The sequence below is a fragment of the Eschrichtius robustus genome, chromosome 9 (assembly GCF_028021215.1).
Source record: "Eschrichtius robustus isolate mEscRob2 chromosome 9, mEscRob2.pri, whole genome shotgun sequence".
Lineage (NCBI taxonomy): Eukaryota > Metazoa > Chordata > Mammalia > Artiodactyla > Eschrichtiidae > Eschrichtius > Eschrichtius robustus.
This window is the reverse complement of record NC_090832.1, coordinates 42695334-42707817: the sequence shown is the minus strand read 5'-3', so window position 1 is coordinate 42707817 and position 12484 is coordinate 42695334. Positions and strand designations below refer to the sequence as shown.

Sequence of the window (12484 nt, the reverse complement as noted above, 5' to 3'; positions counted from 1 at the left end):
AACTTTCAGTCAACAAATATTGAGTAACTTCTAGATGATCTATCCTCTGGGTATCAGTGATCCACTCCCACCCTCCAGTTCCAGAGGGGTACCAGAATCTGTGCATTTTAGTACTTTTAGTAAATTCCACTAACTCAGCTCAAGCCAAAGACTTGGAGATAACATTTTTGGCTCCCTCCCCAGCGCCATGGCTGAAGTTCTAATCTGGGAAGTAGGGAGGTATGAGGGAGAGGAAGTGTGGGGTTAGGGAGTGACTGTCTCAGGATCAGCTGGGACTTCGTCAGTTCACTGTGAGGCTAGTTTCATTATCTTCACTTTTGTTCTGTGACAATTCACTGAGCTCATATAAAGTAACCTTGCATTTTATCATGATGTGGCATTATATGGGCAAAGGTTTATATTTTATGGGCAACGGTTTTGAGAAGCTTGAGAAACATGGAAAAAGGCATTTGCGTTTCATACCAGAGTAGCCACAAGATGTCACTGGAGTACTTTCTTTCTTTATCAGTAAAAACAAGGTACAAGATTTTTGAACTGTTTCCTGAAGCTGAACAAAAATACCTGGTAGTAAATGGTCACTAAAAAACTCAATTTACGGCTTCCCTGGTGGCGCAGTGGTTGAGAATCTGCCTGCCAATGCAGGGAACACGGGTTCGAGCCCTGGTCTGGGAGGATCCCACATGCCGCGGAGCAAGCAACTAGGCCCGTGAGCCACAACTACTGAGCCTGCGCGTCTGGAGCCTGTGCTCCGCAACAAGAGAGGCCGCGACAGTGAGAGGCCCGCGCACCGCAATGAAGAGTGGCCCCCGCTCGCCGCAATTAGAGAAAGCCCTCGCACAGAAACGAAGACCCAACACAGCCAAAAATAAATAAATAAATAAATTTTTAAAAACCCTCAATTTAAAGCCTTATTTAAAACTATTACGTCTTGGAATAATTTTGAATGTTGCTTTTAAGTATGGAAAATTCAGAAAGCATCTTCTTGAGGTGTAAATAAATACATGTACTTCATTTGTAAAGTTAAAAAAAAAAACCCAATAACTATTATGTCTTTTTGTTCCAGTACAATGAGAAGTTAAGGTAAAGTGAGTCTAAAATAGTCAGTTACTATCCCTGAACCACCTTTTTGCATAATAAAGGTCTCTGAACTTAAATTCCAGTGTATGTTTTTGCTTAGTTTCAACATTCTTTACCTACAAAATTATTATCAGTTAAATCTTCTCCACAAACTATCTTTACAGCACCAAAATTTTTTTAAAAAGATACCTGGATAGTAAAGGGAAATAAATAATTGATTAAACTGAAGAAACATCCACATAGACACAAATGGGAAAGCATTAAAGGAGAGAACAAGTAATATGATGTAGATTTAACCTGCAAACATATTTCAAGAATTATGAGTCTTTCAAAATCCTGATGGGGGAAGCACGCTTCGTCCTCTTCTGATGCCCATTCACGCCAACACCGGGCAGTCAATGTTTTCCCTTTCAGTTGCCCCACGCAACTCTCTCTCTAAGCCAGCTGCTTCCCAAAGACTAGGTGTGAACGACTAGTGATACAGGAGACAGTTTAGTTTGTTCTCCTTTAATCTTTCTGACCACGAGGAGAAAAGTCTGTTTGGTTCTGTGTATCTTGACTGGTCTTCATAGCATATATGTTTATTACGCTGTTTCACAGCACTCAGGCAGGCCTCAAGCATCAATGCTAGCCAGGATCTAATAACACTGTTGTATTTTCACAGAAGTCACATTTATATAGTTATGGCTTAACTTCTATTTGGAATAATGGATGAAATTTTTCAGTAGCTATAATGGTTTTACTGCAGAGTTAAAAATTTAACAGGAAAAGTTGATTAAGTTAAAACAAGTCAATTAAAAATATTAAGAAAATAATATCATAGGTAGCCAGAAATGACCAAATTCCCAAAGGCTGTATAGGAAGGATTAAAGCCTGGGAAACACTGCCTTGAGGGAACCACACAAATACATACAGACTTTTACTCAAAATACAGATTCCCATTAGAAGTAATACAAAGAGAGAACAGACAGAAGTAGAACATATAAAATTACTAATTAGGGTCACTGCTGGATTCTCCCCAGGCACGCACGCCCTGATTTTTTTTTTTTTTTTTTTTGGCTCTGAGAATATATAGGTCAGTGTCTATGGCTCATGGATAACATAAACCAAAAATATGAATGCATAAAAAGCTGTATAAAAAAGTTTCCCAGTTGATACTCCTTCCACACTTTTAAAATAAATAATTGACAAAAAAAATCAGTAAGTTGAGATTTTAGAGCCAAACAACAGTATTATTAGTCACTAATGACTAATTTCTAAAATATGACTAGATTCTAAAATAGTCATATCTGTTTTAGAATTTTAATTGTATAAGATGAAAGAACTCTATTATACTGTCTCCTACAGCCTTAAGGAAAGGAAATATAGTAATTCAAGCAGCTTAACGTCAAACTTCTCTTTCCCATAAATTACAGGCACAGGTTCAGACTTGTGACAATAGAATGACTTCATCCTTACCTCACAAGATTATGAAAATAAGCTGTATGGCAACTTAAAAATCAAATAACAACAACAAAAAACTATTAGGGTATTGTAGATAAAAAAAAAAACTCAAACAACTTTTAAGGAATAAGTAATTCTGGTGTGGTGGAGAGCTTCTTTTTAATTAGGTATTACTGACCTACTTAAAGTCCAAGTACAGAAACTCAAATGTTTCCCCCAAGAAGAAATTACCTTTTGGCTTCAGTACAGTGAGAAGTTAAGGTAAAATAACCCTAAACAATAATAATCTCTGAACCAAACTACCTTTTTTGCATAATAAAGATCTGCCATGACTCCAAGTTCTGTGTATATTTACATTTAGCTTAAACAAAGTTCTTTAAATTCTCATTTGTTTCTAAAACAAAAACCACGACATATTTCTTAGATACAATGTTTTTACTAAGATACTATACCACTCAAGAAAATAAAACAATTTCTATAGCATATCTGAAAACCTAAGTAGACTTTAATACCCAGCACTAGAGAAGAGGACTTCTAGTAATAATTCCGTAAGAGACACAGAACTCTTACCACCATTTCAACGATGTTTAGAGGGTACAGTCCCTCCTTTAAACTTTTGTCCCCATTTCATTTCCCTGGAGTCCAACAAGGTTTGGGGCAGGGACAGAAGCAAGAAATGTCCAGCTGCTCCAGAGGCCCCTCAGCTCCAGGCTTCAAGTGGCAGCCTGACCCATCCTCCACCATACCCACTGCCAAGAATCCACAGGGCTTTGCTGATTTTGAAGTTTTAAAGTCAGCATGCAGTTGATTAGGAACTTCAGTAGGGTACCCTTAGTTCTCTGAAACAGGCTGAGAATAGTTCGAAAGTTGTTCTCCCCAGTTCCTTAAACTGGAATGGACCCTCCCTGCTTTCCATCTGTTTAAATCCAAACCATTCAGCAGATCCCAGCAGGCTGCATTTGAGGATATGGGCCAGAAATATCCAACTGTCTACAACTGTGCTTTTCAATATGGAGGCCACTAGCCCATATGTGGCCATTTACATTTAAATTAATTAAAATTAAAGGAAGTTAAAAATTCAGTTCCTTGGTTGCACCAGCCACTGTTCAAGTGCTCAACAGCCTTTGTGGCTAGCAGCTACTATACCGGACAGAGCAGATACAGCACATTTTTGTTATTACAGAAAAATCTACTAGACATTGCTAGCCTAAATACAGTTGTATATGTGTTTGTTTTTAACTAAATGAGTAGATACCTAAAACTAGAGGTTAATTACATAACGACAGCAGGTGAAAAAAGAAATATGATTGGTTAGCACAGACCTAGTTGAAGTAGAAAACAAATGGTAGATCTAGAAAAGCAGAAAAAATATTTGACTTATGAGTAACACTAATTCTTTGATTAAAAATGAATATTAAAATACTAAATTATTTTCTATCTACTGAAAGTTCATAATGCACAAAACCATAAAAAGCGGAATAAAGTAAAAACAAAGATATAACCCTTACTACTTTGTAACGTAACATTCCTAAGGAGACTGGACACATGGACAGACAGAGGTTATCCTTTCTGTGAGCATGTTTTCTCAGAGTATGAAGAGAGGGAATACCAGGATTTTAGCCTCTGCCTGATAAACAACACTGTGGTCACTGGGGTTCATTGTAACTCATCTCTGCAAAATGCCTGAGATTATGAGCTTTTCGACACGGCAGGTGTGCAAGCTCTTATTGCAGCCCAAAAGATTTAAAAATTACCCCCAATAACTGCAAACACCCAGAATCACTGTGACTGGGGAAATGACCTCATGAGTCTCTACCATTTCAAGGGTAACTTTATGAAGTGGTAAATATTATAGGGAATCCTCAAAGATTTTATTTGTGAAATATTCATTGAGTGCCTACTGATGTGAAAATTCTGTATGTGTCCATTAGAAAGAGCACCTCACCTCAGAGGCCTCTGAAGTAAATGCCAGTGACTGGGGGTCTGTTTTCTGTTTCAGCTGAAGTGAATGTGGGCATATGTGGTACAAATTTAACAAGACTTACTGGAGGCTTAGCTGGTTAAATGGATGAAATGCGAGATGATTTTTAGATTGGAGGAAGGTAATAGGCAGGAATGACATAGAAGGTTATTCTAGACTGTAGAGGATAACACAGGAGACTCTTAGAAGGAAACTGTGAGGGTCAGTGTGGCTGACACAAAGGTAGCAGACAGGGAATACGGGTGGCTGTAGGATGAGGCAGGAGATGGCACGCTGGAGCTAAGAGTTTAAGTTTGACTTTGACACTGAGGGTAATGGGATTAAGTCACTATTTTGACTTTATTGAAGTATATGGAGATATTTATATTTTTTATGAAGGCTTTTTAATTGATTGGAAGAGGAGACTGAAAGTGAATAAACCATTGCAGCAGCTTAGAGTAAATTATTTCTGAGATAACTTAAACTGGACCACAGTTTAGGCCACAGAGATGGAGTGAATGCCAGGTGCATTAGCTATAGGAGTTTATAAGTAAGTGTGCAGGAAAGAGAGAGGCTATTAAATATTTTTTAAAACATAAAGCAATAATTAGAACTTTAGGTTTTAATGATGCTGGAGCTACTTTCTATGAGCAGTAACTTTGTGATGTTTTACATTTATTGATTTTTAAAATCATAAAACACTCAAATGCTTGTTGTAGGAATTCAAACAATGTGTAAGTAGAGTATATAAAAAGGAAGTTTCTGCTCTTCCCCATCATCTCCAATACCTCCTAATCCAGTCCATAGACGGAATCACTACCATTAAAATTTGTATTTGTCTCTTTAACATCTTTTGATATTTTTGTAAAATATGTGTTATTAGTGTATATATAGGATCATAATAACCCCATTGGTCTCAATATGCTTTTTTTACTTAACATTATATAATGGGTATCTTTTGAGTTTTCACCATGGCATGATAGTTCATGATCCTGAGGGACAGTCTTTGTACAAATATTGTCCTAGTAGAACCATAGCAGTAGCAGCTGATAAAACATAATTGTTCAACTGCCTTCTTGTAATTAAAGAATATATCATATTGCAGTTACCATCTGTAAATACAGCACTTAAGTTTTCTTTTTAAAGTATCATTTAATTAGATTCAAAAGACTAGCTAATCTGAGGTTAGACACAGTGCTCCTCAGTTTATTCTCCACACATGAATTTTCTTTAATATAATGTGACTTACGACACTTGTAAAGCTGCATTTATTTCCTTGAGTAGCTCGTTAGTCTTATTAAAATCTGCCCGCATGATATTTTTCTCTCTGAGGTGGTCTGCTGTCATGACATCCAGCTCTTTTTCAAGTCTCTTGTTTAAATCTTGTTCATGCAACCTGTTTATTTTTAGTTAGGAAAACGTTATTCTGAAGTCGAGCTTTCAAAACTTTCTATACTCTAACAGATTTGAAATGGTTTTAGGTATAATATACAGAAAATTAGTGGAAACAGCCTAAAGTAAAGTACTTACTTTGCTCTAATCTTCTAGCTTGTTAAAGTTGTCTCCTTTAATGCTTTTTAAAATAACATTTTTAAAAGATTTTAGTTAATTACATACAATTTCCAAAGTTAGTGAATGTATATACATCTTTCAAAATATAAACATTTCTTCTACATTCAAATTATAACATAGTCAACAAATAAAGTAAAAAGTGGTCTTCAATATCTTACTAGAAGGCTATCTAGTCGTAAAAATAGGCATGTATTGCTAAATACCATTGCAATAGTCTTTCAGGTAACACTGCAAATTCTTTCTGTGGTGACTGATGGCATACCTCATCTGTTGGTTGGATTCACTTCTTATTCTGAGAATTTCTTTTCCCTTAAATTCCAATTCTTTGGTTAGGGCATTTATATTTTCATGAAGGTGCTGTACTTCCTTATCCAAGTCTGAGATGTGATGCTCTCTGTGCCTTACTTCATCTTGTAGATCTGTTATTCTACACATGTGCTCCTTACTCTGAAAAATACAAATAGTTCTTAAAAGTTTTCTGCATATTTACTTTCTGTGTTTCAGGGAAAGAAAATGACATACTGGAATGTCAAATGTAAATCTGACGTTGCTTCAAAAGCAAACTGCTGAAATAAGGAAACCTCGAGGCCTCCTCTATTTTCATATATCAATATCTAAGAAGTGTTTATATGGATGCAGCTTAAATAGCTTCAGGGCCACAGGGGACCCAAAAGACCATATAAGCACATCTCCCTCATTTTACTGATGAAGAAACCAATACCCAAGAGATAATTTGTCCAAGGATGATCTATAATCAATGGCAGAGCTGATATTAGAATACAGGGCTCTTAAGTACTCAATAAGTTACATGGTCTTGCAGTAAAATGCTGGTGCCATCCAAAGAATATACAAATCAATTTTCACTGCAAAGTAAAGGAGCTGTTACAGTGGAGGATTACTGGACTGAATGTCAATATTATGACATAGTATGAGTGTGTTTCATGTCTGGTAATTGCAATCATTATTGCTTTTGTTGTGGTCATCCATGTACAATGCTTGGTGCCAGTCTATTTATCTCTTGTAAAAATAAAATACAGTGTGTGTGTATGAAAAAAAAAAAAAAAAAAAGAAATAGTCATAGAAGACTCAGACCAGGGAGTGATGACATAGCTTTCATGAAGCTAATGGGGAAAAAGAGTTTCTTCATTCAATAAATATGTACTAAGTATGTGTTATATACCACGAAAAAAAAAAAAAATGCTGGTGCCATCGTCCTTTAATTTAAAAAGGACCTGCATCTATGGAGGCCATCCCAATATATACACATCCCATTGCTTAGAAGACTTTGTCTGCTTCATGCTGGTCTAGCAGTTATCCTGTCTGACAGATAAGCTCCCTTCCATTTTCCTACAAGTCACTGTTTTCTGCAAATTCTGCAGGCCTAGACAGTGTCAATTTCAGCAGTGTCAATTTCAGCAGCAGCCTAGTTGGAGAGAATATAAGTTCCCTCCGTGGTTATACGGTGACTCATTTAAAACTTTCTAGTAATGAAGAAAAATTTGAGCTGATCATTTAACATATCTGAAGACTAACAAAGTGAAAGTCATAAGTAATAAACTAATAAACAGAGAATAGCCTTCATTGTACTATGACTAGAAATCCATTCATCCAGACATACATTCGGGATCACAAACTATCTAAAGAAAGTACACTTGGCTAATGAGCAAAATTTAAAAAGTGTGAATAGTAGCTGTGCTAGTGATATGGAAATATAAATTATCTTTTTTCTTCCTGAGAACCTGCTACTTCGATAGCTGTGCTATCTGATATGGCTGTTTAAATTAACTGAAATTAATTAAATAAATTAATAAAAATTAATTAAAAATTCAGGTCCTTGGTCACACTAGACATATTTGGCTCGTGACTATCACAGTGGATAGCACAGATATAGAAGAGGTCCCTCATCATGGAAAGTTCTACTGGACAGACACTGCTGTTTTATAGTATTCTGTTTTCACTCTTTGTATTATTTATATTACATTGTTCACTCAAGATGCAAATAAAATTCAAAATATTCAATTAAAAGGTCATAAAATAAACTGACCATTACACTAAAGTCGAAATACCTAATTCCCTTTAAAAATAAAACTCTTTAATATAGATAGTAAATAATTACTAGTGAAAATACTAGTTATTACAAAATAATTTTCAGAAAATTGTGAACATTCAAATCTATTCACATTTATTTAAGAAGTCATCACAGAACAGAATGTTCTTTACCTGTCTTCTGCTGATATCTATGCTTCTCTCTAATTCCATTTTAGCGGCTGACAATTCTTGTTGATGATTATGCCGTAACAAATCAATTTCAGCTGCATGTTGATGGTTTAGTTCTGAGCGTAAAGAAGCTGGAATCCAAGGAAAAAAAGATTTAGTGTATTTTTAAAATATTAGTGTTTTAGATAAAAATCATAAAAGTTAGAGTATTATTTTTTAAAATTAGGACACATATTCCCATTAAAATATCATAGGATTGTCTATGCCTCTTAAAATACTACATACTAAAACACTATCATAAAATATAAATTTAGAGGTCATCTGGCTTTGAAGAGGATAAGAAAATTTTCAGCTGCTCAAATGGATCAAGGTGTTTCTATACATGTTTTCAGTTTGCAAGTAAGGTGCTAAAGGAGAGGAAATTTTTAACTCTTCTCACTCACTAGTAGAATAACGCATTTTAGAGTTGAATGGTATTATAACGTATATTTAGGAGGCAACTTCCCACCCAAGTAAGACTTCTTCCACGATATCCTTCAAAGATGTTAAGCACTGTCTGCTGAGTGTTCTTAGTGATTTGGAAGTCATTATTTTTATCTGAATTTGAGATTATTTCATACAGTCCACACTTCCTGAATGCCAGGTACTATATTATGGGAGAATAAAATATGACCCTGTTCTTATAACTGCACAGGCTAGAGGGAAGGGCATCAAGGAATTAGGTGGGATATCAGAGATGAACATTATAATGAAATACAGTGTTTCAGTTATAATAAAAGCAGGGTGGTGTAAGAACCCAGATTTCCTAGGAGAGGGAAACTGGGGATGCTATCAACAAAGGAATTGTCACGGTAACACAGTCTAAAAGCCTGAGCTGGGGTTCTCCAAGTGGAGAAAGATAAAAGCATTCAGGAAGAAGGAGTAACATATGCAAAAGCAGAAAGAACCCGCTCTGTCAGACAAGCTATAAGAAGTTTGGTATGGCAGGCGCCCACAGAGCAAGTGGTCATATTGGAAAGAAAATGGAGCCCAGCCTGAGAAAGTTTCAGTACAAAATGATTTTCACTCCATGTTTAGATTCATGGTCCTCAAACTAAGATGTGTGTAGCAGTGTGCCTGAGGGACTTTTAGAGTACACATGATCATCTTCCAAAACATGAATTTTACATGAAGATTTTTACAAAAGCCACTGTTTTTAATGTTAATACTGAATATATGAGTAAAATACAAGTTACAAATTTCAAAGCTAAAACATGAGACTTCAAAGAAATGCTGTGCTTGTAGCAAGTCAATTTAGGCTCCTCCCGAGACCCTCATGTAGGGCGTAAGTTCAGTTTCCCCTGGTGTTAAGGGCTGCTTCAGTGGAAAAATTGACAGGACCTGGGGAAGGATACGAGGAATCACTGAAGGATTTAAAGTGGGGAAGTCACATGGTGAGATTTGAGTCTTGCAAAAATTAACCCAACTGGAGTTTGGAGAATGGACTGTGGGAAGGAAGATCAGCAAGAAGGTTGCAGTAATAATCCAGGTGAGAAATGATAACGACCATGAATTAAGGGTGGTAAAAGGATGAAAGAAGAGGAAACAGATACAGAGAATATTTAAGAGGAGGAAATAACACGATATGCAAGCGAAAGAAAAAAGGTTGAATGCATCTCCCAGATTCATGGTTTTGGCAACTCAGTAAATAGTGATACCATAAATTCAAGTGGGAGGTATGGGAATGGAAATATATTTTAGACCTGAGGGAGATGGTGAGCTAATATTTTAAAACAGAGTGTGAGTTAGAATATCTAACAGTCTAATAAGCAGTAAAAAATATAAATCTAATTCACAAGGAAAGCAGATTGGTCTAGAAATACATATTTGGAGTCACAAGCACAACAGATGGCCGTTGAAGCCATAGATGTGTGTGTAAAAATAGAAACAATCCAATTGGAAAAGAAGATACACAAATGGCAAATGAACACATGGAAGAATGTTCAACACCATTAGCCATTAGGGAAATGCAAAGTAAAATTCACAATGAGATATCACTACACTCCTACCAGAATGGCTAAAATAACAAAATAATGACATCAAATGCTGGTGAGGATGTGAAGAAACTGGATCATTCATACATTGCTGGTGGGGATGTAAAATGGTATAATCACTCTGGAAAACAGTGGCAGTTTCTTAAAAAACTAAACATACAATTATCATATGACCCAGCAACTCAACTCCTGGGCATTTATCCCAAAGAAATAAAAACTTAAATTTGCACAAAACTGAAAACACACAGATGTCCTTCAGTGGGTAAAGGACAACAAATGTGGTAGGTCAATACCATGGAGTACTACTTAGCAATAAAAAGGGACAAACTATTGATACATACAAAAACCTGCATGAACCTCCAGAGAATTATGCTGAGTGAAAAAAGCCAATCTCAAAAGGCTACATATTGTACAATTCCGTTTACAACATTCTTAAAATGACAACATTATAGAAATGGAGAAGAGATTAATGGTGGCGGAGGGAGTGAAGTACATGTGGCTATAAACGGGCAGCAGGGATACCATGGTGATGGGAATGTTCTGTGTCTTGACAGTATCAAGGTCAACATCCTGGCTGTGACATGCACTTTAGTCTTGAAAATGTTACCATTGAAGGAAACTGGGTAAAAGGTTCAGAGGCTCTCTCTGTGCTATTTCTTACAATCTCACATGCATCTACAATTATCTCAAAATAAAAAGTTTAAGAAACCACAAAAAGTCTTTTGTCTACAAAGACAAATGTATTTAAATCATGTTTCAGTGGATACAAGTTCCAACACTTCGCCCATTTTTACCTCTCCTCCGGAAGAGGAGAGAGCTATAACAACTTGGCCTAGAACTCCCAGCAATAGTAGAGATGATGAACTGGGTCAGTTGGTTTTCCCTTTGAGGCCCCAAATATTCAGAACACTTTGGTCTTCTTTGTTCTCAATTCTTACTTGGAAAAGAGTGTGCCACTGAGGTGTGACAAAAGACGTCAAAAACGTTAGGAGAATTTGGAAAAAACACAAACAGAAGGAAAATGAGATGACAGGAATAAAAAGTCATTGAATGACACTAAAAAACAAACAAAAAATCCTTTAAATACATATTCAGTTTTTCTTCCAAACTCAGTTGATCTCCTATAAAAACTACAGTGATTTTAATACCTCAAAGATAAAAAGTCCTATTTAATAAAAAATCTGGAAAATATCCAAACAGAAAGTCAGACCTAGACATGACTATTCTCATTAAAACAAAATCCTGAAGTGGAAAAAAACCCAATATGATGATCTAGTCTAAAGACATGTGGCTCCATCCTTATCTATTCCTTTCAGTCACTGGATAGTGGGAAGCCTGAATGTTCTGACTCCGTTTAGTCCCTTAATGATAAATGCAAGCACCATTGGGTGTTGCTTACACAGCCAGAGTATGGAGAACGTTGAGGGGACCTCACTTTACTGTTTGTGTTCTATCCGTTCTACTCTGCCATACTTGCTCCTTCATCCAGTAACTTCAAATAAAATATGAACAACACTTAGATATTCATTTTGATGTTTCAAAAATTAAGAATAAAACTTTGTGATTTCTTGTTGAATTTTAAGTTAGAAAGATGTAAAAATAAATATGACAGGATTATAATCTTTTCAAAATACCAAGCATAGCCTTTCCTTCATCTTCTAATTCAAACCGAAGCGTCTGAAGTTCCTGTTCCATTTCTATCCGGAAGCCCTCCATTGACTCTCTGTGTGCATCTTTTAATGATTGAAGCTCTGCAGAATGTTTCTGTTGTAAATGATTTTCAAGAGCCTAGAATAAGAGAAACATGTTCAAATTATTATGCTAGAATATAGGAAAGGAAATGGAAACAAAATAGAAAAATTACTAAAACTCAGTTATTATTCAAGGAAAACAAGTCTTTTTAATTCATTTTCAAGAAAATTAGATATAAGATGATCATCATTAGAAAATAAATTAGTAGGTTCACTTCAGTAGAATAATCATCATGAAATCAGGTTGAGTCAATATATAGTGTTTGAATTGGGATACAGACCCTTTACCTAAGGCAGTTTTCAAATAAAGCTGTTTCCTGAAGCTGCTAAGGGACATAAACCACCTAAAATTAAAGAATAATTCCTCTGTGTGCACAGACTTAGACTCAGGAAAGAGGTGGGGGAGGGCAGATCAGAAAAGATCTCCTGAT

The 12484-nt window shown here is 35.9% G+C and overlaps 1 protein-coding gene across 3 annotated transcripts in view; it reads right to left on the bottom strand.

Moving 5' to 3' along the window:
* FAM184A (family with sequence similarity 184 member A) overlaps positions 1–12484 on the bottom strand; it is a 115953-nt gene that overhangs the window by 7658 nt on the left and 95811 nt on the right. For 2 of the 3 annotated variants that reach the window (XM_068551413.1, XM_068551410.1), the window contains exons 11-14: positions 11937–12090; positions 8273–8400; positions 6315–6499; positions 5730–5876 (exon numbers count right to left, since the gene is read on the bottom strand). In XM_068551413.1, the coding sequence (XP_068407514.1) occupies positions 5730–5876; positions 6315–6499; positions 8273–8400; positions 11937–12090 (614 nt within the window). The remainder of the gene's footprint in view (positions 1–5729; positions 5877–6314; positions 6500–8272; positions 8401–11936; positions 12091–12484) is intronic. The other variant, XM_068551412.1, reaches the window with a different exon arrangement.